Source organism: Papaver somniferum, unplaced genomic scaffold (genome assembly GCF_003573695.1).
Source record: "Papaver somniferum cultivar HN1 unplaced genomic scaffold, ASM357369v1 unplaced-scaffold_158, whole genome shotgun sequence".
Lineage (NCBI taxonomy): Eukaryota > Viridiplantae > Streptophyta > Magnoliopsida > Ranunculales > Papaveraceae > Papaver > Papaver somniferum.
The window spans coordinates 1,461,279-1,488,955 of record NW_020625264.1 but is presented as its reverse complement, the minus strand read 5'-3'; the positions used below and the strand labels follow the sequence as shown (position 1 = coordinate 1,488,955).

The window sequence follows — 27,677 nt, the reverse complement described above, 5'->3', positions numbered from 1 at the left end:
TCTTCAAGTTAGGGTTCTCGTACCATATTTTGTATTGATTTCTAAGTAATAATAATAAGATTTGAGTTGTTCATGATGATTTCTTAGTACTTAGTGAGATTTCTTACTTGGGTGTAGTTGTGGGATTTTTCGCAACTACAAATGAATTTAGAATTCGGATCTGAAATTCAAGTTTTGAGGTGACAGAGGAGAAGGAAATCAGGCAGAAGACCCGGTTAAAACCTATTGAATTTGAACTAAATTTCACTCGAAGTATTTGGCGGTGCTTTGATTTTGGCAGATCTCCCAATTGAATTGAATTGAATTGAATTAAAGTTTGCATGCTTAACTTTGTCGCTGCATATTATGACAGCAATTATCTGCAGTGACAACAACCATTCGACTTACATGTATGTATTGCTTCCCTTTTAAAACCTATGTCTAGGCAAGTTTATTTCGACCATAATTTCTAGAACTTACACTGACAAAGACAATCATGAATGAGTTCATTACAAAATTGACTCCAGAAAGGACTTGGATTTCCATATATACAGGTCATAGAACCTCACCAACATGTACTAAGGGTTTATAAAACCCTTTTTTGAGATTAATAAAATTCCTTTTGCTCTTAATTTTTGTGGTCTTTTACGTTTCCTTTTTATTTTTCTTTATCTTAGCTTTTGTTTTTTTGCTGTACTTTATATCATCTGCATATAGAGTAATAATCTCAAAACAATTTCATAACAGAGCCCATCCAGACTATGGCACGGTTCTAGCCACACCTTCCATTCTGTATAAGAATGATACAACCCAAGCTGCCTGAAAAGGAAATATGGACCTACGGCAATGCCATCTAGCCACCGCGAGCAAGATGATGAAGGAAAGATACCTAAGCTACCTGAACAGGCAAAGACCTAGGATAATGCCATCACGATCATAATATCGGATGATGTCCTCCCATAACAGGAGATATCCAGAATTGGGGTACTTATCTTTGGCTAAGGAAAGAATCATCCAACCGAGATATCGCCCTCCAATGTACAGGTTAGCAAGTGCAATAATTCAAACATATGATTACTTAACCTAGGGGGAAAATGTAACCTATACAGGACACCATTAAACAAAAAAAACCAAGCAGTCTCACAATAAATCTAAGTAGGAAAATATGTTATAACCAAAATCCAACACCGTAAAAAGTGACTCGTCCACGCAAGGAACTGATCACTCCTTGGCCTTACAACTCATGGTTAGATGAAAGGTATACATAGAAAAACTACTATCAATACTAAGTAGAAAATATAGCATACCAAGTGTAATTACCAAAAGGTTAAAAGCAACAATAAAGGTGAAATTGTTCACTGCCTCCCATACATGAGGACTTCCCAAAAAGAAATTGTTCTAAAAACATTAAACATTGCCTCAGTGTGAGCACGAGGACATACTAATTACATCTCACAAGCACTACGAGAACACAAAAAACTACCACCAACATTCCCCATGAGGGATCGGACTTCAGGACCGCTCAGCATCTACCTGGCTTTCTTTCTCGGGTATACTACCACCAGGAGCACCTTGCTCGGGCAGGGTGGGCTAATTAGTATTTTCTCTTATAACCCCTCCAATCGAGAATGAAGAAACTTGGCCTCCTCTATCAAATGAAAGTTTTAAGCCCTCTCATCATAAACTTCGGCATGAGCTTTGCGAAGTTTAGCCTCAGCTTTATCTTTCATCTTCATTACCTAAGCCATGTCTTCTTTCAGTTGAGTAACCAAAGTCTTGGATTTAGAATAAAGCATCGTTAAAGATATAAGGATACGCTCGGATTTACTATATTCAAATTTCAAATATTCATTCTTTTTGTGTAGATGAAGATTCAACTCATCGGTATTCATGAGATTAGGAGCTATCCAGTCAATATGTGAATACAGGGACTCTATCTTCTTCTTCAAAATATCGTTCTTAGTACCAAAAATACCAACATGGGTAGTGAAGTTAAAATTTTCTGCTTGTGTTTCTTCGACTAAAATTTTAGACTCTTCAGTATCCATTTGACGCATCACGCCCCGAACTTGACGAAGAATAAATTAAGAAAATAACGAGAGAAATAAACTAATGCAAGAAGAAAGACAACGGCGAGAGATCTCACCACGAAGTTCACTCATCTTCGTCTCCAATTTGGCAGAATGACTATTTTCCTCAACAAGCTTCTTCTCAAGCTCTTGAATGCGAGCCTTAGCGCTAACCATTCTCTCACAAGAATCCCTCGTCTTCAACAGATTTGCAAAGTGACGATTGAACTCCTACTAAGATTACGAAGTAAAGGTGAGAAGAATTACGAAATTAAGGCCAATACAAAAGAAAGAATCATAATTTACCAGAGCCATCATAGCCGCGTGTTAGAGAAGATAAAGAGATAATGAAGCATCCTCCATAAAAGACTGACTGATAGACATGATGTAGTGGGAGCTGAATGAAACCAACGAATCAAGAGCGAGGGAATCAACAGCCTCACACTTCCGAGAATCATCCTCCCTCAAGAAGTCGGGATCAGGAACATAAGAAAGATCCTCATCCCCGAAGAGTTTTTTTCTTGCCCTTATCATTCTTCTTCGGATCCTCAACACGAGAATCCACAGGAGGCTTCTCGGGAGACTCCACAACTTCAACGACAGAAGGCTTAACAGAGGTGAGGATGGTGTCCTTCACGACTGGATCCTTGTTCACGCTCGAAGATGGCTTCGTAGAAGATCTGACTTTCACGAAGGCGTCGTAGTTTCTTTAACTTTGGTTAGCTCGATCAAGTTCAATACCCTGTCATCACGCTTCGGAGGAGGAATAATATGAGGGTTCGCAAAGTCATTCTGCAAAATATACAGTTAGTAAAAGGCAAGAGAGGAATAACTGGGAGGTGAAGGGAGTTATATTTACCCTGATTTTTGGTTACATAGGAGTGTCCTCACGCTTCTTTGGGAGAGACTTTAGAAGACCAGGAGCAGGAGTGGGATACTACAAATAAAGAAGCATGATTATTACACTATAGTGACGATAAAAAAGGAACCAAGTTAAATACGAAGATTATCATGAGAGGAATTTCGGACCAAACCAATCTCCTGGGTTTATAATCGGCGAAATGACTATGCTTCGAGAGGGGACCAGTACGAGCTTGACCTTCGAAATCCATGCCCGAAAACCATGGAACTTCGAGAACTTAGGGGAACATCATCAATTCCTCATCGTTATACCGATGAAGATGATCATTCGTCGTGTACCTAGGAGGATCCAGGCCTTGGAGGAATCCTCCAAAGTATTTTGCGAAAAGCGAATAACCCATTCTTAAAACTTCTGAGTATTCAGAGTCTTGACGCTGTAGTTCTCCGTGAAAGAGTCAACTGAGTAATCAACAGGCCTATACGCCTTCTCCAAATGTGGAATTAAAGAGAGACCTTTGTCCTTGAAAGACGTACTAACTCGTTCATACTAAGAATAGGGTTTCCACTTAGCTGAAAGACTCCTCGTTGAATTCTAGTCAGAGTTTCGTAGAAAAAAGGGTTAGTTGGATCGTACATAGGAAAGGATAATCCATCCCACAACTTCCCAATGGAGATGATGACCCTAGAAGACGACCAGGTTCCCATCAAAATCCATCTGTAATTCAACTCCATGTTCTTATCAGAGGTGATCGGATGCTCAATAGAAGAGTCTACGCCCGAAGAAATAGTGAGCCCTCTTTCACCCCATTCTCTCTAAAACTCTTCCAGAATCCATGATGTTGATGGTGAAGGATTTCTCTTTGGAGCCATGGTGATTTAAAGTTAAAAATACTAAACAAGGATGAATAAAAGGGGTTGGTAATGTTTCTGTTGAAAGCAAGGGAGGAGAAAACACTAGCAGAGGAGAAGAGAACAATAGCATAAAGAAAGTAAAAGGATGAGAAACTAAAAATGTTCGTCTTCCATCAACGGGTGTATCTAGTGTAAGGAAGGATGACCTGCTAAGGCAGGTCGGAAAATTTAAAGAAAGAATAGGAAACGGTGCTAGACAACTACAGAGGAAGGAAAAGGAATACGTGGAATAAAAGGAAGTGGAATTTTCGGAGACTTAGCGGTATCAAAACCGATTAGGATTGTCTTTCCTCTCTCGCTTCTTTCGAGAGAAAAGTAAAAGGGAAAGTATTGGTACAGAAAAGCACACTCGCCACGTGTATTAACGAGAAGTCACGAAGTCGGAAAAATGTACCTCGTGAGAAGATATTATCACCAACACAGCAGACAAAGCATTTATTAGGGATTAAATCAGTTGTCAGAAAAACTTTAATGAAAATTGGATCTGCGGAGAAGAGAAAACATTCGTGAAATCAGATCTGCCAAGATATACCTAAGGGAAAACTTGCCAAAGGTGATAATGAAGTAAATGAAGATCCGATAAAAGATTTTAATTCGTCAGATCCGGCTAAAAAGAGATGACAAATACGAAGTAGAAGGAAATAAGGGGGGAAAATAAATTGTTGAACAAGAAATATGGAAAGTTGTACCGATAAGAAACCGGATTATCGTCGAAAGAGAAGGGGAAACTTTTTGGAATATTATATTGATGAAGTGAAATAGAGATCACATGTATTGTGTGACCATCCACGAAGTGAAAAATAGTTGTACTCCACTTTCTCATTTTCCTGTAAAAGAGAACCTTGAGACATTGTAAGGGGTTTGGATTTTCTGATTGGTGAGGTTACACTGTAAGAGAGTTGGAGAGAAAAGAGATTAGGGTTTGTAGAGAGCTTACATCAAATTATTTACAACACTTAATAAAACTTTCATTTGGTGTGTTCATATTAGGGTTTGTAGAGAGCTTACATCAAATTATATACTCCACTTAATAAAACATTCATTTGGTGTGTTCATCATATCTTAGATTTCGATAAAGGTTAGGTGTGTTCATCATATCTTAGATTTTGATAAAAGTCATCATTTGGGTGTGCTGTGGTATTTCGTGCGGTTACACTACAACTTGATGATGCAAAAATTCTTGGCGAATCTTTTGAAGCCAAGTCATAACAGTCCTTGCGATGGTCAATGACAACCATCCTTTTATTTCGGAGGAGGAACTGCTAAAACGGGTTCCTCCTATGTGCAAGTGCAAGTTACCCAAATTTGAAGTTAGGAACAAATGAGAGATGGACTGACTTCAATACCGTATATGCCTTTTCAACTATCCCCTTAACGGGTTCTAAATGACTGTACCAAAATTGCAGGAATCTTGCGTATTTTGTAATTAATTCTTCGTAAGGATGATATCATGATAATTGTATTCCTGTTTACATAATGTTTCACTAACTGTTTATGTAGTATTTCAATGAGGTCAGCTTGACTATATATAGCACTGCCGTACTCCTAAGGATAGACTGACTGGTAGAAACTTCTTGTCATATAACTTTTGTGTGCACGTGACAAATGATGGAGATAAGTCTTGCATGGAGACCATCGAGTCAATGGCTAATATCGACTTCCCTTCTGAGAATTCAATTAATATCAATCTATATAATTAAACAATTTGGATTTTCTTGGATATCATATATTCATAACTCAATTTTTTTCAAAAATGTCGAGCAAAATCCACTCTAATAATCCTAAAGAAACCATTTTCCATCTTCTTTTCATTCTTCCTCTACTCTTTTGTGTAGTAGATTCACACAAACTTCCACAAAACGAACAAGAACGAAGTTTTCTTCTAAAACTTAAGAAAGAATTTGGAAATCCGTCATCATTGGAATCATGGAATATTTCTAATAAGGCTCACCACTGCAATTGGACAGGTATAAAATGTGATCCCCGTCATTCTGTTTCCGGTATTTTACTTGCACATATGAATATTACAGACAAAGTTCCGAATTTCATCTGTGATTTGAAAAATTTAAGAGAAATTGATCTTTTTGGGAATTATATTACTGGAGAATTCCCGGTACATATATTGAATTGTTCAAAACTTGAATCTTTAGACCTTTCATATAATCAGTTTGTTGGCAGAATTCCTAACGATATCGATAGACTTGCAAATCTTCAGTTACTTGCTCTGTTGTGGAATAATTTCTCGGGTGATATTCCTTCTTCAATTGGAAATTTACAGTTCTTACAGAAATTAGATCTTAATATGAATCTTTTTGGTGGTATTATCCCGCAAGAGATTGGAAACTTATCGAATCTCGAGTATCTTAGGATAGGCTATAATGCCTTTTTCCCGTCAAAATTTTTGTCGTCGAAAATTCCCGATCAATTCACTAAATTGATAAAGCTGAAATATTTGTCCATGACGAATGCGAATTTATATGGAAAAATTCCAGATTGGGTTGGTAGTTTTTCAAATCTGGTAACTCTATTTCTTGAGTCCAACAATTTGAGTGGGAATATCCCGGAGAATTTATTTTTGTTGAAGAACTTAACGTCTCTGGGCTTGAGCAAAAACAAATTATCGGGGGAAATTCCAATAGCCATCGAATGTTTAAATATGTATTACTTTGTTCTTGATAGAAATGAGTTAACTGGTTCGATTCCTGAAGGTATTGGTAAATTGAAGAATTTGCAAGTTTTAAGTGTTGCCGAAAATCAACTAACAGGAGAAATTCCGGCGAGTATTGGTTTACTTCCATCTCTTACTGGTATTCATTTTTCTAACAACAACTTATCAGGTGAACTACCCCAAGAACTAGGTTTACATTCTTACCTTCAGACTTTCAACGTATCAGAAAATAAACTTTCAGGGAATATTCCAGAAAATTTATGTGTTAATGGTAATTTGCTAATTGTTTCTGCTTGGTCGAATAACTTTACCGGAGAATTACCGAAAACGTTTGGGAATTGTCCTGATTTGTGGTATGTTTCACTTGAGAAGAACATGCTAAGTGGTGACATTCCAGTTAGTTTCTGGTCTAAAATGAAATCAGTTGTTATCATGAATGATAATTTGTTTTCTGGGGAACTTCCAGATAAGTTGAGTTCAGATTTAATGATTCTCAACTTAGCAAATAACAAGTTTGGAGGTAGGATACCAACTGGTCTTGGTTCACTCAAGCAACTTGAGATCCTTTCGTTAAGGTCAAACAGCTTCAGCGGGTCGATCCCCAAAGATATTTTTCATTCGCAGACTCTCCAAATCTTAGACTTGTCACATAACGATCTCTCGGACCATATTCCTATGATGTTAGGGAACTGGAGCGGTGTAACAAGGAATTCGAATCCACACGGGTTCTTCAATAATCCTCATTTTGGACTGCAGATGGTAATCAAAGGAGTTATGATACAAATTAAGGAATTAAATAAATATAGCACAAGCATCGATTTATCATGCAATAATCTTGACGGAAACATTCCAAAGGAGATAGGCTTGTTAACACTACTCACTTCTCTTAATTTGTCCCATAATCATTTCTCCGATCATATTCCAGAAAGTATTGGAAATTTGTCTGCGCTAGAATCTCTGGATCTAAGTTCTAATGAATTGTCTGGACTTATTCCACAGTCTTTAACAACAATAGATTCTCTCGGAGTTCTGAACTTGTCTTATAATAAGCTGAGTGGCAAGATTCCAAGTGGAACTCACTTTGATACACTCAGTTTGGATGGTTCAGCTTTCGCTGGGAACAATTTACTCTGTGGATCGTCAATAGGTAGAAGTTGCAAGGGTGATCGCAATACTAGTACTAGTGATGCGCATCCTACAAATGAATTTGATGAAGCTGATGGAGATGATACAAAAGAGAGGTTGTTGTTGTATTCTATTGTTGCCTTGGGTTTTGCTGTTGGATTTTGGAGTCTTTTCTTTATGTTACTTGTAAGGAAACAGAAATGGTGGTTTTGGTATTGGAGAATTGTTGATTTGGTAGCTGTTAGGATAGTTGATTGTATCTGTAATAATAATTAATAGTATAATGTACTCTTTTATTGGGTTGTAACGTTAGTATTGGTGATATATTTTTCTTTTCACGTATATTGATAATGAATTTGGTGATTGTTTCCCAAAATCTACTAACCAAAGTTAAAATGGGTTACAGATAACAAGGCATAGGGTATAAATAAGGGAAGCCAATTGATGTAGCTAGTCTTGTTTTTAATTAAGTTTTTGTTGTTCCCATCAGACTCAATTCAAACTGAACCTAATAAAGTAATAAGTTTTAGTCTCCGTCTCACTCTGCTGATCAGTCATCATGGTGCATATACTGGATTGTTCGGATTGCCCTAGCCCAAACCCACGGTAACTGTCTTGATTATAATTGCCCTTAGGCTTTGCATATAATTTTCTCTGCTTCAAAATTTCATATGACTTTTCAACTAGTTAACAGGATATGAATGCGATGTGATGTCCTTATATTGCAACGTAGGCAACAAATAAAAAATGCACTCTGTTGTGCTGCTTCTAAGAAATTAGACGGTTTGGAGCTTAGCTAGAACTTCCTTTTTCTTAGCTAGAACTTACTTTTTCTTAAGTAATAAAAAATGCACTCTGTTGTGCTGCTTCTAAATAAAAAATGACTTGTAAATACATGATGTCCTTTTATCTATTGATGCGAAGTTGCAAATTTTCAACCATCCATTTAACGGGTTTAAAATGACTTGACCCAAGTTTCCCCTTTAAAGCCTGAGATTTTGATTGAGTCGCTCCTTCAAACACGTCCATCTTCCCGAACATATTTATATTCTTTTGTGCATTTTTATGGATACATACTAGTTAACTAGATTTTGTGCCCGCACTACGCACCGGGCGGGACGCCAAAACCATCCACCATCTTTTTTTTAACCATATTTTTAACAGTCCGCGAGTTATAACCCCAAAGGTGTCACTATCCATGTATAAAAAACCCATCAAAACAAAAATAACAAAAAAATCCAAAACAAAAAGTAACGCAAAAATACCAGAGAATTTTATGAAACCAATTTTGGTTTCATCATAAAATTTGATGAAACATCATAGAATTTGATGAATAAAATTTGATGAAACCAAATTTGAAATTTGGGTATATTGTATTAATTTTAAAAATTTGGGGTTTTTGTATTAATTTTGTTTAAGATAGAGTTTTAATGGATCCTAACATTTGAATGAGGTTTTTATACCACAAGTTTGGTCACCTTGGATTTTTATAACTAGTTCTGTATTTTTATTTTGGTAAAGCTCGGCTTCGACTTCGCCTCGACCCCCCTCGACCCGTCCCTGTCACGATTTGATTTGACGTGGATCGGCTTCACATCTCCCCCCCACTTCCTGTGGGTTGAGCGCCTTTTTCAAGGAAATAGAGAATAGCGGGAACGTTTCACGGATATCTCTTTTATTAACGGATCTTCATGAAGTAGCACCCACAGAGACCGAAGAAGTAAAAAAATTGAGTTAAAAATAAGCTGCAAAACTTTGAAGACAATAAAGAAAATTTGAATCAAGAGATAACCAGAATCAACCCCAAAATAAAAACGTGTTCAATTAGGAAACCAAGTTGAAGTGCTAGGCCGCAAACACAGTGCAATGTCTAATTACTCTTTCTGTCTTATCCTAGATATTTATGATTCTTTATTTTGTGATTCTTGGTGAAGATGAAGGCTTGTTAACTGTCTCCATCTGTAGATAATGTCGAGATATCATTTTCTGTTCAGGTTCTATTTCAATGTACAGCTTCACTTGTACACACCTAAATCATTTGGAGCCTAGCGTTGCCGTAATCTAGGGTTTATTAGCATGATTGGTAGATTCATACTGTCCATTTATGTTTTGAAAATTCAAAATTTCTCTATCTATATAATTATTCAACAACTTGGGAGTTGTAAGATCATAATTCAGTTTCTCCCAAAAATGTCGAAGAAAACCCACTCAACTCCTAAAAGTTCCCTTTTCTATCTCCTATTTTTTCCTTCTCTGCTTTTTCTTGCAGTAAACTCACTGAAATTTCAGAAGCATGATGAAGAACGAGGTATCTGTTAGCGATATATATATATGTAGTCTACTAGGTTTCCCAGTTTACTAGTTCTTTCCTAGTTTTAGTCTTACGTAAATATAGTCATATTCCTAGAATATCTCTATTTGTTGTAACTTCTTAGTTAATTCCTATGTAATCTAATTCACTATATATATCAATAAGAATAAACAAAATATTCACAGTTGTGAATTCATTAAACTCTGTCTCCTAAAATCTAATATGGTATCTTCGTGCTAGGTATTTCTCTCAAAACAAAAAAAAAAAAAAAAGAAAAAAAACGAGTTTTTTTCTTTCCAGCAACAAGTTCTCTTCACAACTGCCGTGAAATTTCTTCTCCAGGGCTAAGACTCTCCCGGCATCAGCTGTCATCCAAGCCAATCTTGCTTCAATAACAGCAATTGATTTTCTCTCTTCATCGCTTCCAATGGGTGATATCTCTGATCCAACTGTAAACACCAACAGCACAAACACTGGTATTGTTGATTCTAACCCTCACCTTCATCCTTCTAGCCCTTACTATGTTCATCCGGCAGACAATCCTACTACTATTCTCTATCAACCAGTTCTCACAAGTGAAAACTATGCCACTTGGGTTCGTGGTTTCCGTAAGGCTTTGAGTGCCAAGGCCAAACTAGGATACATCGATGGCACAATTGTTAAGCCAGACATTCCAGCTGATATACCGTACTGGCAACGCTGTGATGATCTTGTTGGCAGTTGGGTTTGTAATTCCTGTGAACCAGAAATTGGTCGTAGTGTAATGTCCTTCGACACTGCTCATGAGATGTGGATGGACTTGAAGAGTCGTTTTGCTCAGTCCAATGCCACAAAATTATATACAATCAAGCAATCGATTTCCACCTTGAAACTGGAGCATCATTCGGTTGCTCAATACTACACCCAGCTCAAAACTCTTTGGGATCAATTGGATTCTTTTCGGCCTCCAACACCATGTATTTGCCATGCTGGTAAGTCTATTATTGAACACCATAATCAAGATCGTGCTATGGAGTTTTTACAGGGGCTTCAAGATCGATTCTCTGCCTTGCGAAGCCAACTCCTAGTCACTGAACCATTGCCATCGGCTGCTAAGTTGTACAACCTCGTACGCCAAGAAGAAGAGCAACAAGGAATAAATTCCGCTGCTGTTCCACTAATTGAATCGGCTGCTTTGAATGCTTCTCACACATACGCAAGACCACAGCGTCATTCCTCGCACTTCCGTCCAGTCCCTGGGAATCCATCCTATGGCAACAAACGACCTCGACCCTTTTGTGATCACTGTAATCGACATGGTCACACACGCCAGGTCTGTTGGAAGCTTCACGGCTATCCCAATGGCTCTTCCAACGCTGCTGCCCACAACTCTCACGTTGCTGCTGCTGTCCACACTGCTGCTCCCAATGCTCTAGCCTTCGTTGCTGTACCTGCTGCTCCAATGGCCCCATCGATCACTCCTGAGCAGTACGCTCAGCTGCTTCACCTACTGCACCCGAACAACAACAGTGATGTGTCTTCTCCAGCAGCAACCTGTGCAGGTACGGTCTCTACTGCCCTGTTGCCTTCCTTCCCATATGTATTTACTTGTTCTTTGTCTACCTGGATTGTCGACAGTGGTGCTACGCACCATATATGCTCTTCTATATCATCTTTCACCACTTATGAGGTGGTTGATAAACCAATTGAAGTACAATTGCCAGATGGATCGTTTACCTCTGTGAGCCATATTGGAAATATTGATTTATCCCCAGCAATCAAATTAATTGATGTTCTTCATGTTCCCAGTTTTAAATTCAATCTCATATCGGTTAGTCAACTAACCAAAACAACCAAGTGTTGTATTAAATTTTCTCATGACTCATGTGTCTTCCAGGACCTTCAAACGAACAAGGAGATTGGATGGAGTAGGCGCATTGCGGGCCTATATCATTTTAGCTTACGGCCTTCTGTTTTCTCTTTTATTGCAAATAAGAAGCCAATGGATATATGGCATTGCCGATTAGGCCATCCCAGCGAGGATTGTTTTCGTTTCTTATCTCGTACTTTTGATTGCATTGATTCTAAAAATACTCACTCTTGTATTGTGTGTCCCTTGTCTAAACAAACAAGGTTACCATTTAATAAAAGTAGTTCCACATCTTCTTATGCTTTCCAGCTAATTCATGCTGATATTTGGGGGCCATTTTCCGTAGCATCTTCTACGGGTGCCAGATATTTTCTCACTTTAGTTGATGATTACACTCGATGCACTTGGGTTTATCTCATGGTTGTAAAATCCGAGACTCTCACATGTCTACAAAATTTTTTCCAATTTGGAATCCGACAATATGGACACAAGATTGCTACCATAACTTCTGGGAATCATACTAAATTCATTCCTCAACTTCAAACTTTTCGTTCGGATAATGGTTCTGAATTTAAATCTAAAACACTACAATCTTGGTTTCATCAGAATGGTATTTTGCATCAAACAAGTTGTGTCTACACGCCCCAACAAAATGGCATTGTCGAACGTAAACATAGACATCTTCTCAATGTAGCTCGTGCCTTACGTTTTCAGTCTAATGTTCCTTTGAATTTTTGGGGTGAATGCATATTAACTGCGGCATATTTAATCAACAAAATGCCAACCCCAGTTTTATCACATAAATCTCCTCATGAAATGTTATTATCCACCTTACCGTCTTATTCTCATTTACGGATTTTTGGTTGTCTTTGTTTTGGACGCAACCCACGTCCATCTCACAAATTTGACGCTCGTGCTAGATCGGGCATTTTTGTTGGCTATCCTTATAATCAGAAAGGCTATAAAATATATGACCTTGAATCCAAGACAATTTACACATCCAGAGATGTTGTATTTCATGAAACTATTTTTCCATTTCATGATATCAGTTCTCTTCCGCAATCAACTATCACTCCCCATGATCGCGACTCTGATATTGCTTTCTATGACTCCATTTTACTTCCACATGGAGATAACTCTACACAAAAATCTGTTATTTCACCGCCGTCACCTGTCCCAATGGCACAGGATTCTTCTATAAATCCTCGGCCTATCTTCACTAATGCCGAGATGACATCCTCTCGTTTGCAAACTGGAAATAATTCTTCTGACCTTTCCCCTGCTACGGATATATCATCATCACGGCCAATTCGCACAAAGTCCGCTCCTTCGTACTTGAAGGATTATCACTGCACTATTCCAAAATGCAATTCCACTTCAGTTTATCCAATGACTGAATATTTGTCATTTGATAAATTTTCTCCTACTCATAAAGCTTTCCTCGCTAATGTAATTCTTACGGAGGAACCCAAAACATACTCACAGGCCAAGCTATGCCCTAAATGGAGAGCAGCTATGGCCAAAGAAATTCTTACTCTACAAGCCAATGACACTTGGATTCAGGTTGATCTTCCACCGGGTAAAGTGGCAATAGGCTGTAAATGGGTGTTTAAAATTAAATTTAATGCAGATGGTTCAATAGAACGATATAAAGCTCGCTTAGTGGCAAAAGGATATACCCAACAAGAAGGAATTGATTTTTATGATACTTTTGCTCCTGTTGCTAAACTCGTCACAATGCGTGTGCTATTATCCATTGCTGCCATTCGAGGCTGGTCTCTCCATCAACTTGATGTCAATAATGCGTTTCTCCAAGGAGATCTTGATGAAGAAATTTACATGAAATTACCACCTGGTTTAGGTTCTGAGGGCCACTCCAAAGTTCTTCGATTAAAAAAATCTTTATATGGGCTGAAGCAAGCTTCTAGGCAATGGTTTGCCAAATTTTCTTCGGTGTTACTTGCTGAAGGTTTTCAAAAATCATTATGTGATAATTCTCTCTTCACATATCATAAAGGCAACACATCCATTTTTGTCCTTATTTATGTAGATGATATAATTATCACTGGTACTGATAATATTTTCATCACTTCTCTCAAATCAAGACTTGCGTCCTATTTCTCAATCAAAGATTTAGGAAAATTACAATACTTCTTGGGCATAGAAGTTTCTCGTTCTTCCAAAGGAATTTTCCTCTGTCAAAGGAAGTACATTCTGGATATCCTAAAGGATTCTGGACTCACTGGATCGCGCACCTCTTCGTTCCCTATGGATACGCACCTGAAATTGACATCCGAGGCTGGTACACCTTTGCCAGATCCTAGTATTTATCGGCGCTTAATTGGTCGTCTATTATATCTTACAGTCACACGACCGGATATCACTTATGCAGTGAATTATTTAAGTCAATTTATGCAACGTCCCCATTCTTCTCATCTGGATGCTGCTAATCATGTTTTACGATACCTTAAAGGTACTATTGGTCATGGAATTTTTTTGGCCTCTTCCACTCCTTTGATACTCAAAGGATATACCGACTCTGATTGGGCAGGATGTCCAATGACCCGACGATCCACTACTGGCTATCTTGTTACTATAGGTAACAGCCCAGTTTCCTGGAAATCTAAAAAGCAACCAACTGTTGCTCGTTCCTCTGCTGAGGCTGAATATCGGGCCCTTGCACATTTAACTGCAGAACTACAATGGCTTCGTTATTTGTTTCAGGATTTAAGAATTCCTTGCATTCTTCCAATAATTGTTTCCTGTGACAGTCAAGCAGCTATTCACATTGCTCAAAATCCAGTGTTCCACGAGCGGACGAAGCACATCGAAATTGATTGTTATTTTGTCCGCGAAAAACTGCTCAACGGCTTAATCAAACCACAACATCTACAGTCTTCTGAACAGCTTGCAGATTTATTCACAAAACCTTTAGGTGTCAAGCAATTTCAGCATTTGGTTAGCAAGTTGGGTATTCGATGTGGATCGACTCCTCCAACTTGAGGGGGGGTGTTAGCGATATATCTGTAGTCTACTAGGTTTCCCAGTTTACTAGTTCTTTCCTAGTTTTAGTCTTACGTAAATATAGTCATATTCCTAGAATATCTCTATTTGTTGTAACTTCTTAGTTAATTCCTATGTAATCTAATTCACTATATATATCAATAAGAATAAACAAAATATTCACAGTTGTGAATTCATTAAACTCTGTCTCCTAAAATCTAATAGTATCCTTCTAAAACTCGAGAAACAATTTGGATATCCAGATTTATCGAAATCGTGGAGTTCAGACAAGTCTCATAACTGCAATTGGGAAGGTATTAAATGTGATACGCATGGTTTTGTTTTTAGAATTTTACTTTCAGATATGAACATTACCGAAAAAGTTCCAAATATTATTTGTGATTTGAAAAATTTAATAGAAATTGATCTTTCTCGGAATCATATTCTGGAGTTCCCAATTTCTATCTTGAATTGTTCAAAGCTTCAATACTTGGATCTTTCTATGAATTACTGTGCCGGTAAAGTTCCAGATGAAATCAATAGACTCTCGAGTCTTCAGGAACTTGATCTGGGGTATAATAATTTCTCCGGTGTTCTTCCTTCTTCAATTGGAAACTTTCAGTTTTTACAGAAATTAGATCTTAGCAAAAATCTTTTGAATGGTAGTCTCCCGCCAGAAATCGGAAACTTGTCAAATCTTGAAACTCTTTACATATCTTCTAATGAGTTTTTGGCGTCAAAAATTCCGAATGAATTCAGTAAATTGATAAATTTGAAGTCTATTTCTATGGATCATACAAAGTTATATGGGGAAATTCCCGATTGGTTTGGTCATTTTTCAAGTCTGAATTTTCTGCAACTTGGGAATAACAATTTGAGCGGGAAAATTCCGGAGAATTTGTTTTCGTTAAAGAACTTAACAGATATGATTCTAAATGATAACAAATTATCCGGTGAAATTCCTAAAAAAATCGAGTGCTTGAATATGGAAACTCTTGATCTTTCGATGAACTTGATAACGGGTTCCATTCCTAAAGGTATTGGTAAGTTGAAAAGTTTAACAAGTTTAGATTTGTGTTCCAATCAATTAACTGGAGAAATTCCTGCTAGTATCGGTTCACTTCCATCACTGTTTGCATTTCGATTATGCCGAAACAACTTATCAGGTAAACTGCCCAAAGAACTAGGTTTGCATTCTAAGCTTAACTATTTTGATGTGTCGGAGAACAAACTCTCAGGAAATCTACCAGAAAATTTATGTTTTGGTGGTGAATTCTCCGTGATTAGTGGGTTTTCAAATAATTTTACTGGAAAATTATCAAAAACATTTGCAAATTGTTCTAGTTTGTCGGAAGTTACACTTTACAGTAACATGTTAAGTGGTGAGATTCCAGCAGGTTTTTGGTCAAATCTGAATTTAGCGGTTGTATTAATAAACGATAATATGTTTTTCGGGGAACTTCCAGAGGAGTTGAGTTCGAATTTAATAATTCTCAATTTAGCAGATAACAACTTTGGAGGGAGTATACCAACGGGTCTTGGTTCTCTCCAGATCCTTTCTATAAGGTCAAACAAATTCAGTGGGTCAATACCAGAAAATATTATTCATTTGCAAGACCTCCAAATATTAGACCTATCACTAAACAATCTCTCCGGTCATATTCCTAACGGATTAGGAAATTTGAGTGGATTTATAAATAATGCAGCGCCTACGAGTGGTTTTGGAATTCAATTTGTAACAAACGGGATCATGATACAAATTAAGAATCAGTACAACTACAGTTCAACACTCGACTTATCGTGCAACTTTCTTGGGGGAAACATTCCGGAGGATATAGGATTACTAAAACAACTTTATTCACTTAACTTGTCACATAATCATCTCACAAATGATATACCAGAAAGTATAGGGAACTTGTCTTCGCTAGAGTCGTTGGACTTAAGTTCTAATAGACTGTCAGGACATATTCCACAATCTTTGACAACTATCGACACTATTGCGGTTTTAAACCTTTCTTACAATGAGTTAAGCGGAAGGATTCCAAGAGGAGCTCATTTTGATACCCTGAGTGTGGATGGTTCCGCGTTTTCAGGTAACAAATTATTGTGTGGAGATCCTATAAAGAAACTTTGCGCAGGTGATCACAATACTAGTATCAATGATGCAAATCCTACAAATGATACAGATGAAGACGATAGAGAGGATGTAAACGAGAAATTCATTTTGTATGCTGTTATTGCTTTGGGGTTTGGAGTTGGATTTTGGGGTTTTTTCTTTTTTTTACTTGTGGAGAAAGAGAAATTGTGGTTTCCATACCGGAGATCTGTTAATTCTGTTGCAGTTAGAATAGCAAATTATGTTCATAACAATTGATTGTAGAACTGCACTCTTTTTCTGTGATTGTAACTTTTCAGTATCGGATTGTTGTTAACAGTAAATAAATAAAACAAACTCGATGATTCTAGATACCTAGCTAGTATATGACAATTGGTTGAAACTTGAGAGTATGCCCATCTGCTTCTTCAACTACTGTGAAAGTTTTTTAAGTAAGCCAGCAGTACGGTGACTCATCTCAAAATTAATTCAATTTTGTTTAAAATGCTAGGTTTAACAGGCGTATCGGAGACCAACTTTCGAATCTTCAAAAACTTAGTCTTGCATATAATAATTTGCTTCAAAATGCTAGGTTTAACAGGCGTATCAGAGACCAACTTCAATACTGAAAATTGTTACGTTCCATGTCGTCCGATTTTTCTGTAGTCATGAAATTTATAACTTCAAAAAACCCTCACCTTCCAAACAGATTTTCAAAATTAGGTTGACAAAGATTTTTAACAAATTTTAACCATTTAGTTATCCGGTGTCATTGTAGTACAATGGTAAAATCTTTGAGTGGTGACCGAAACTGATTGAATGGAGTAACTCGAAAGCGGTACTAAAATACTAATTGATTGATGACCTTTTGGGTTACTATCAAATTTCAACCATTCATTGAATGGATTCAAGTCGCTGATGCAGTGCAAATGTAGTTGCATATTTTATGATGACTACACCCAAGTAAATCTAACGACTAAGAAGATACTAACATTCAAGATCAAATATGAACAAGATGTAAAATGATTCAAAATAAAGATGAACACAAGCATATAATGTGGTTCGGCCTTGTAGACCTACATCCATAGAGAAGAAATTATCTTTTCTTATTATCAAAGATCTTACCCTTAGAAGAGTTACAAATATCACTTAGACTTCTTACTCTCTTTTTCTCTAAATCTCTCTCTATAATTCTATGTAGAAAGACCATCTAAGATTACATGTTCATTTCCTTCTACATGGACCGGTATTTATAGACAGAATGGACTCGTGAACATGTGGTATGATCTCGCCGAGTTATTGGGTCCGATGTACATATTTATGTTTCCTCGGACAAAATCTATGTCTTCCCTTGTTGGCGCCTTGCACGGTCTGCTTTCGAGTTATCTCGCCTAATGCTCTATCACATTGTCCTTTGGTACCAACTTCGGGTTGTAATATGGATCGCCCGAGTCTTCTGACAAGATGTACTTTCATCCACGCCTCTTTTGATCCTTCATCAAATGTAAGAAACGCTTTCTGCCATGTGTTTCCTCGCACGGTTTAGCTTGGAACACTTTCCGCTATGTGTTTCCTCGCGTGGTTTAGCTTATAAACACTTTTCATCATTGCATGGGTTGTTGTTTGATAGGTGATGGGGGTTCATCGCGTTTTTGGCTAACCTGCTGTGAGATGTGTCCTTCAAGGATCTCTGATTTGTGGTTGAATCTTGTGCCATGGTTTGTATGAGTCGTTGCTTCTTTTTATATGTGGTGAATACGACTCGTCCGAGCTGCCGAGGATGCTGAGGTATAAAATATTATTTTAATGTTTTAAGGTATATATACCTTGCCCCTATTTTATAGGTCAGCTTCTGAGAGCACCCGTGCGTCGCAGCGCAGGACGGTTTTTGGCCACCCAATGTTTTTAGGGGGCGGTGTTGGTATGCTTACACCGATTTTAAGATAACAGGGAAAGACAGTTGTATTTATGGATGATGATGAAGTGTTATTCGAAATTGCTCCTACTTGTTGCGAATTTGGTTATCCGAGATCGAAATCGTGTATGCCCCAGCCTAGTGCATGGATCTACTATTACTGTTGGTAGTGCGACTTCTCCGATCCCGTCCGAATCTCGCCCGCGTTTTGTACCTTAGTATTATGTGTCTCGGGCTATGTTTGATGCCAACGTTGTAATTTTTAGGAAATACTTATGCTCGTTGCGAGACCATGTATGAATTTTTAGGAAATACTTATTCTAATGAAAATATGTTTTAAAGTCCTCAACGTGGGAGGTGATCAATACAATTTTGAAGTAATAAGCGTCGTAGCCTTAACATTTTAGTATGTGATATTTATGTGTTGATGACTCCGAGGGTTGTTTTTGTGCCTACTGTCGATCCGATCAAGGGTGCCAAGGCCAAGGAGTGATCAGTTCCTTGGATGGAAAAGGCATATCTTATAGGGAAGAATCCGAGTGTGGCGAGTTTCCCCCTTCTTGTCTTAAATTCGTGCCTTAGTGGGCTAAAGTTTTAATAGTGTCTTGTATAGGTTACGCTTTGCCCCTAGGTTAAGTAACCAGATGTTTGAATCACTTGATTGTTAACCTTTTTCTTGGAGGGCGATACCTCGGTTGGGTAATTATTTCCTTAGCCAATAGTAAGTGTCCCAATTCTGGATATCTCCTATTATGGGAGGACATCATCTGATATCGTGATCGTGATGGCATTACGCTAGGTCATAAAAAATAATAATAATAATAATAAGAGTAAACATAAAAAACAACGAAAAATTAAGATCATATAAAAGAAATTTTATTATTCTCAAAACAGGGTTTTATAAGCCCTTAGTACACGTTGATAAGGTTTCTTGACCTTTACAAATAGGAATCCAGGTCCCTTTGCGAGTCATGTATGTGATGGACTCATTCATGGTACTGCTTGATTTATTTTACATTCCAGGGGAGTTCGAGTTCTTATCCATTAGCTTTGAGAAATTTGTATGCTCCATCCCCTGCTTTGTTGGGGATTGTAAGTGGCCCTTCCCATACAGCTGCGAATTTTCCCGATTCTCGTTGGTATAGTGGGATTTCGTGCCAGACTTTATCGCCTTGATTGAAGTGTCTTTTGTGGAAATGCTTGTTATATTCTCGGGCGAGTCACCGATGATAATTTTCTATCCTCTGTAAAGCCATTTCTCGATTTTCTTCGAGGTCATCTAGCTTGACAAGTATCATATCTGAGGTCAAGTTATTTTCCCATGATTCAGTTTTTGTGGTTGGGATCATTGCCTTGGTTAGTATGATTGCTTCTGCTCCATATGTTAATGCGAAGGAGTCATTCCTGTGGCCTCCCCTTCGAGTGGTCCGACAGACCCATAAAACATTATGTAATTGTTCGCACCAGATTGCCCCATGTCCATCTAGCTTCTTTTTCAGCATGTTTGCAATGGTCGTGTTAGTGGCCTCGGCCTGACCATTGCTTTCAGGGTAGATGGGGGTGGATTTGTTCTTTCTTATCTTGAAGCAATTAAAGATGGTATCAATGTTTCTTCCTCGGAATTGTGCTCCATTATTTGAGACAATAGCAACCGGGATTCCAAAGCGACGTATGATGCTCTCAAATAGAAATTTAAAGATATCGTGGTCTCGGATGTGTCTGAGAGCTGATGCCTCGACCCATAATTTGTTTATAATTTGTTTTGAGTGGGGCGGACTCAAAAACCTCCGCCCCATACAAAAAAAAAATCCTCTTTAGTGGGGCGGATTTTATACCTCCGCCCCATAATTTTTTTTTTATTCGATCTCGTTTCATCGGGCAGATTTTATACCTCCGCTCCACCAAATTTAGTCGTCTACCACTGCGTAACACGACAGACTAAACCCAAATTTTTTTTTTTTTTTACTCTTTGATCTTTGGGTTTGATCGCACCATTGCAGTTGCTCTAAGAAGAGGGTTTCTAGCCGCCCTTCTACTTTTTCTTCTTCTTAGATCTGAACTCGAATCAAGGGGAATTAAGTTTTCTTCTTGTATTTAAATCTCTTATCTTTTTCGCTATAAGGAACAAAAAGGAACAAAAAGGTTTTTGAGTCTGCTGAACAAAAGGAGCTAAAGATCAGCTTATTTAATCAATCAGTGGGAAGGAAACAACAAAGTCCACAAATAATGGCTTCTTCTTATGGATCTAAAAGCTGTTTTGTATGGGAATCTGGTGGATGGAAGAAGAGAACTGAACTTACTTTCAGTTCAATCAATGAGCATTATGATATCTCCTCTCAAGTACCTGTTTTTTCCAAGTAATACCATCCAACAGGAGGAAAAAGCCGGATCTTCCACCTCGGACTGCAAAAGTGTGGGCAGAATTAACTTGTTATTACTGTGAATCTCCTGTCCTGGTCCGAATCTTCTTTCTCTTCAGATCCTTTCAATAAGGTCAAATAAGTTGAGTGGTTCAATTCCGGATGACATTTTTGATTTACAAAAACTGCAAATATTAGATTTATCGCTCAACAACTTCTCAGGCCATATTCCGAAGAATATAGGAAACCGGAGGAGATTAATAAGCAAGTCAGACGATGTTAACATTCATCTGGAGATGGTAATTGCACGGTTGATGGTAAGAGTTGAGTATGGTGGTGTTAGATTGCAGATAACAAACAAAGGGATGAACATGAAAATTAAGAATATATACGACAACAGCTCTGCGATCGATTTATCATGCAACAATTTGAAGGAAATATTCCTAGACAGATTGGATTATTATCAACAATTTTCTCGCTTAATTTGTCGCATAATCGTTTCTCCAATGATATCCCACAATCTTTGACAACAATCGACTCTCTTGGGGTTCTTGACTTATCTTACAACAACTTGAGTGGAAAGATTCCAAGAAAAATACATTTTGATATATTAAGTTTGGATGGTTCTGCTTTTGTCGGGAACAATTTATTATGTGGATTTCCTACAGAGAATGAATGTGAGGATGATCACCGTAATACCAATCCTTTAGACGAAGTTGACGAAGACAATCAAGAAGAAGCAAAAGAGAAATTACTGATCTATGGTGTTGTTGCAATTGGTGTTGGATTTGGATTTTGGGGTTTGTTTATTATTTTGCTTATAAAAAGGAAAAAATGGTGGTCTTAGTATTGGAGATTCGTTGATTCTGTTGCTTATAAAATAACCAATCATTTTCTGAAATAACTGATTATAATTATACATGTAGTCTCCTCTTTTTGTCAAGTCTGATACTATTGTAAGTCTTTTTGAAGCTCATTTAGGTTGGATTTTATCTATTCCTAGTGTTAACTCTATGGAAGTATGTATGCTCATTTCCAAAGAAGTTTTAGTTAAGACTTTATCAATTCATGCAGAGTTTCGAGCAACTTATCTAAAGGCTAAGCCCAGAGTTGAGGAATGACATTAAATCCATCCAAGTAGTTATGAGGGATTACCAGATTCTACATTGAAGACTCAGAATTATGTTGGTTCATAATTAAACTTGGATCCCATGCTAGATTACCGACTAAAATAAGCAGGCGCAGTCAGCAAAATTTTACATAATTGAAATGCACGATCATAAGAAAAATTTAGCACAAGGTTTGAAGGATATTAGACGTTAAATCTGAAATGACATATTGATGTGAAGATGTTATTACACGCTTATAGACACTCAAAATAAATCTCTTGGCCTCGTTTTGTGATACAAATCAGCATAGTTAAACAGCAAGAGAGTGGCATTCCTCACGTGAATAAAGATCGGTTGCATCGTTAAGGTTTTGTCCCACTGGGTTTTCCATATCAAGGTTTTAACGAGACAGCATATGTGTGTCCAACACTGTCTGAGTCTTTACATGCTTATGAAATTTCAGGTTTTTTTCTTTTGAGTTTTCCTGATATGTTTTTAATGACTTAACCAAATTTATTTACTAAGATGTCCTTCGTGTTTAAGTTTAGGGTTTCCATATCTTGAACACCAAGTTTAGGCTTATACATTTAATTTTATGCCCACATGAATAAGAATTTCTCCCCTATTCATAACAATATCCATCCCTCATAACCCATTTAGTTCCAACTTCCAATACAGTCCGATGTAAAAGAGGTGTAAGCAAAAGAGTAGTCGTTTTAGGGCCTCATTCTTCTTCCTTGAAAACCCTAAGAGGATTTCTGCTAATGCCAATCTCTTGATGTTAGAAAAATGATGTTTGTTTATCTTTTCCATCTGCTAATGCCAATCTCTTGATGTTATTTTCATCTATCTAACTTTTCTTTTAGCTATTTGAATGTAACACCTGATTGGTGTTTGAGTGGCCTTTCATTTGGTTATTTCTACAACTGTCATTAATATTCTGCCTACATGAGCATATTAGCCTACTTGTATTCTACTAATACTACATATCTGTGATACTGATAATATAGTTGCGTTGGAAATCAAATGCTGCAGGATTGAACAGGAAAATTTGTGAATTGCATTTATTCCCATTCAAGAAGTATCCGGAAGCTGGTTACAATTGGTTGACGATTGTAAATGCGCATTATGGTTTCTCCTCTCAGAAAACAACTCTATGTATGGTTTGACAACCAGGGACGGGCCTAGTAAGGGGCTAACCCGGGCTATAGCCCGTCCCTATATTTAGGTTGAAATTTCTTTTTGTATAAGTAATTTTTTCTATAATTAGTAATTAACCCTCCCATATTAATAATTTGCCCTCCTCTATTTATATTTAATCCTTGTAGTTGTAGTACAATCAATTTTTAGTCCAAAAATCTTGTTTAAAACATAAAAATTTCTTTATCGCATCCATATATTTTCTCATTTTTCTTCTAAACCATAAATTTCTTTCTACAATCACTTTTTGTAATTAAAATTGACGGATTTTAATTTTATATTTGTCCATATATCTAGTATTTTATAGACAAATTTAAACCCATTGTTTATTTAACTTGTTCAAAAAAATTTGCCGTGGCCGACATTAACAACTAATATTCTAGCCCTACTCTACGATGATTTCTGGGTCCGTCCCTGTTTACAGGAGTTAGATCTTTCAGATAATCTATTTAAGGGTGGTATCCCACCAGAAATTGGATGTTTACAGTTCTTACGGGAGTTAGATCTTTCAGATAATCTATGTAATGGTGGTTTCCCAACAGAAATCGGAAACTTATCAAATCTGGAAGCTCTTCTAATGTCTTCTAACGATTTTTTGCGGTCAAAAATTCCGACTGAATTAAATAAATTGATTATGTTGAATACATTGTCAATGTTCAAGATGAATTTATATGGCGAAATTCCGCATTGGATCGGCGACTTTCCAAATCTGAATTTTCTGCATCTTGGGGAGAACAATTTGACTGGAAAAATTCCCGAGAATTTGTTTTTGGTAAAGAACTTGACGTATTTGAATTTATCTGCTAACAAATTATCTGGTAAAATTCCGAGAGAAATCGAATGTTTAAATATGGAAGAATTCAACCTTTCGAATAATAAGTTAACAGGTTCCATTCCGGAAGGCATTGGTAAATTGAAGAATTTGAAACACTTATACATGTCTTCGAATCTATTAACAGGAGAAATACCAACAGGTATTGCTTTACTTCCATTACTTGATGATATTCGATTGTCTCAGAACAACTTATCTGGTGTACTTCCCCAGGAACTTGGCTTACATTCCAATCTTAAGTATCTTTTTGTGTCTGAGAACAAACTTTCTGGAAATTTACCAGATAATTTATGCTTTAGCGGTAATCTATTTCAAATTTCTGGGTTTTTAAATAAATTTACGGGAGAACTTCCAAAAACATTTACGAATTGTCCATTTTTGCTTGTTGTTGGGCTAAACGATAATTCATTTTCGGGGGAACTTCCTAATATGGGGAGTAAGCAGTTAAGACTTCTCAACTTAGCCAACAACAACTTCATAGGTAATATATCAGCTCTTGGTTCACTCCAGACCCTTCGGATCCTTTTTCTAAGGTCAAACAAATTCAATGGGTCAATCCCTGAAAGTATTTTTAATTTACAAGATCTTAAAATATTACACTTATCTCTTAACAAGTTCTCGGGTAATATTCCTAAAATTTTTGGGTATCACAGCGGATTAACAACGAATTCAGAGTACGACAAAGATGATGATCGTAATGCTGGATTGAAGATGGTAATCAAAGGGGTGATGATACAAATTGAGAAACTATATAAAGATAGGAAAAGTATCGATTTATCTTGCAATAACCTAGATGGAAATATTCCTGAAAATATTGGCTTGTTAAGAGTGCTTACTTCTCTTAATTTGTCCTATAATCATTTATCTGATTACATCCCAGAAAGTATTGGAAACATGTCGATGTTAGAGTCTTTAGATTTGAGTTCTAATAAACTGTCCGGAAATATACCACAATCTTTGGTAACAATCGACCTTCTCGAAGTTATAAACTTATTTTACAATAACCTGAGTGGTAGAATTCCTGAACAAAATCACTTTGATACATTGAGTTTGGATGGTTCGGCTTTCACTGGAAATGATTTATTGTGTGGATCTCCACTAGTAAAGGTTTGCGAAGGTGATCAAGATAATAGTACCAGGGATGCCAATGGTGTAGAAGATGTAAAAGACAGCTTGTTGTTGTATGCTATTGTTGCCTTGGGATTTGTAGTTGGATTTTGGAGTCTGTTCTTTATTTTGCTTATGAAGAAAGAGAGGTGGTGGTTTCCATATTGGAGATTTATTGATTCTGTTGCTGTTTGGATAATAGTTTTTGCCTCTTCCTAGTGGTAATAATAATATGATCTCTTTTCTTCTCAAGTTTTAACTTCCAATATTGAGGTCTAATAGTAAATTGTTAAATGAATTTGGTACATTCTGCTTCAAAAATCTATAATTATGTTGGCTTGACGGTAAAATATTTGATTTCTACTGGACTGATTCTCCATCCATTTTCCACTATACGGAATGATGGCGACCATAACAAGATAAACGTACACAACGAAAGTAAAAGAGAATTCAGTAAATAGTAATTTTTCATTCAGGCATTTATACAAACAGCCAATGTTAAACATTTGACCAAGGCATTAACATTTCACACAGGGATCAAGAGAACGTGTAATTATCATTCATATAACTAGTGAATTATGGATTTCATATCTTCGCCGCACCAAATTTTAATTTTTGGGTGCAATTGTATTAAATTTATTGATTAATTCTAAAGAGACATGGTTTCTTTTCTTCTGTATTTTTTATAAAGAGAAAGAAAAAATAAAAATCCATCGAAAGATGGTGCACAGTTGCTATAAAACTGTAAGCACCAAAATTTGGTGTTATCGCAAACCTATCCGGTAACTAATCACGTGCATGGTTGAAAAATCTACGACCATTTTTTTTCGGTATCTTCGCTCATTGGTGGAAGATCATTTGACATTTTGGTTTCTAGTCACCTATAAAAAACCATTCGTCTAACCACAAAGTGGATTTTGACTTAGCGATAATTAAAATGACAATTGTTTTTTATTTTGTCGATATGAGAGATTGATAGATCGTATAAACCAATTGGTGATAATTTTCTCCATCATTCTTATAAGATGGAAAAATAAATTGGCATATTTAATAAAAAAAATTTCGACCACATAATGGATTATTTTTTTTTCAAAGAATATAACGATGATGTTTCTTTATTTTTATTTTTTAAAGAAACATTTTAAGCCAAACAAAATTGGTTTTCCTTATCGATTCCAGAAATGATATATCGTTACTATGGTATATAAACAGTTTCAAGTACCAATAAATAAGGAAACCATTCCACTTGTAAATGGAATATGGTTGGACATGAAAGAACAAAGGGTGCGCACCCGGCTAGTTAACTTATATTATTAGTCTTTTTGGAGACTATATTGATCTTGGTATGATTTTCTTTTGATAAAGAATATGTCCATAATTTCCTTCTAAATCATTATTTCGTTGGACCTTAAGGTTACGAAATTTTTGGAGATTTTATTTGCATATGTTATATGTTTTTGGTTGTAATCATAAAAATCCATAGTTGATGATAAATATGTATGTCTATTAAGACTACATTTTTTTTAAATGTCGAACAACATATTTCATAAGGAGTATATGTCCTCGATTTAAACGGACAATACTCTGCGAACTTGTTTTCGTATATGAGATGATCATATTTCGCCATAATCAGGGGGAGACTATACATTGCCAGACGTTTCTATCCCATTATGATCAAATTGAAAAAGGATGCTATTAAATAGGCGCGAAAATATGTCTTATAGCTTTTTGTATAAGCTTTTGCCTCTTGAAGAGGAATGTCCAGTCACATCTAACCGATAGGTAACGCTCTACAAGAGACTACAAATAGTGCTCAAAATGAGTCTATCAAATTATGATCCACATTCTCTTAGTTCATATTTCCTCATTGGAAGACGGGGAGATTGTAATTCCCACTGGCTGGTACCAGTAATTATTTGAATTTTTGAATATATACATTAATTTGATAATTATGTGGGATCACAGTAAGTTAATATGATTGTCGATTATTCATAGTAGCTACTGAAATAAGAAATGATGGTTGTTTGTCAACCCTTTTGCAGAGAAATATCGACATATGGGATTGGTATGCACAAAATTCAAATTATGTTAAATTGAAATCTCTTGAATAACGCAATTTATGGATCCAAGATTTAACACCATAAACGTGCAAGCCCGAATTCTTAAAATTACAGGTTGGTGTAGTCGTGATGCGTTATTAAGAGAAATTAATCGTATTAAAAAGGATTTGAGGATTTTATTTTTACTCAAACCATACGATTGATTCAATAATATTCTTTTCT

General features: G+C 36.7%; 3 protein-coding genes across 3 annotated transcripts; all 3 read left to right on the top strand.

Moving 5' to 3' along the window:
* The first annotated feature begins 5,574 nt into the window (after positions 1-5,574).
* On the top strand, positions 5,575-7,890 carry LOC113337085 (receptor-like protein 52). The gene has a single exon (XM_026582773.1). The coding sequence runs from the start codon at positions 5,575-5,577 to the stop codon at positions 7,888-7,890; it is 2,316 nt and encodes a 771-aa protein (XP_026438558.1).
* A 7,251-nt stretch (positions 7,891-15,141) lies between these two features.
* LOC113337084 (receptor-like protein 52) lies at positions 15,142-17,151 on the top strand. Its single transcript, XM_026582772.1, has one exon. The coding sequence runs from the start codon at positions 15,142-15,144 to the stop codon at positions 17,149-17,151; it is 2,010 nt and encodes a 669-aa protein (XP_026438557.1).
* A 3,862-nt stretch (positions 17,152-21,013) lies between these two features.
* Positions 21,014-25,614, top strand: LOC113337083 (receptor-like protein 52). The gene is made up of 5 exons (XM_026582771.1): positions 21,014-21,127; positions 21,267-21,464; positions 21,548-21,947; positions 23,292-23,419; positions 23,881-25,614. The coding sequence occupies exons 1-5, from the start codon at positions 21,014-21,016 to the stop codon at positions 25,612-25,614; spliced, it is 2,574 nt and encodes an 857-aa protein (XP_026438556.1).
* Positions 25,615-27,677: the final 2,063 nt, after the last annotated feature.

What these genes read in the sequence shown, in the direction of transcription:
- LOC113337085 (XM_026582773.1), top strand. Translation starts at nt 5,575, where the DNA reads ATGTCGAGCAAAATCCACTCTAATAATCCTAAAGAAACCATTTTCCAT.
- LOC113337084 (XM_026582772.1), top strand. Translation starts at nt 15,142, where the DNA reads ATGAACATTACCGAAAAAGTTCCAAATATTATTTGTGATTTGAAAAAT.
- LOC113337083 (XM_026582771.1), top strand. Translation starts at nt 21,014, where the DNA reads ATGGCTTCTTCTTATGGATCTAAAAGCTGTTTTGTATGGGAATCTGGT. An exon ending in TGTTGGATTTGGATTTTGGG is followed by an intron (nt 21,948 to 23,291) that starts GTTTGTTTATTA and finishes CAAATGCTGCAG; the next exon opens with GATTGAACAGGAAAATTTGT. An exon ending in AGAAAACAACTCTATGTATG is followed by an intron (nt 23,420 to 23,880) that starts GTTTGACAACCA and finishes CCCTGTTTACAG; the next exon opens with GAGTTAGATCTTTCAGATAA.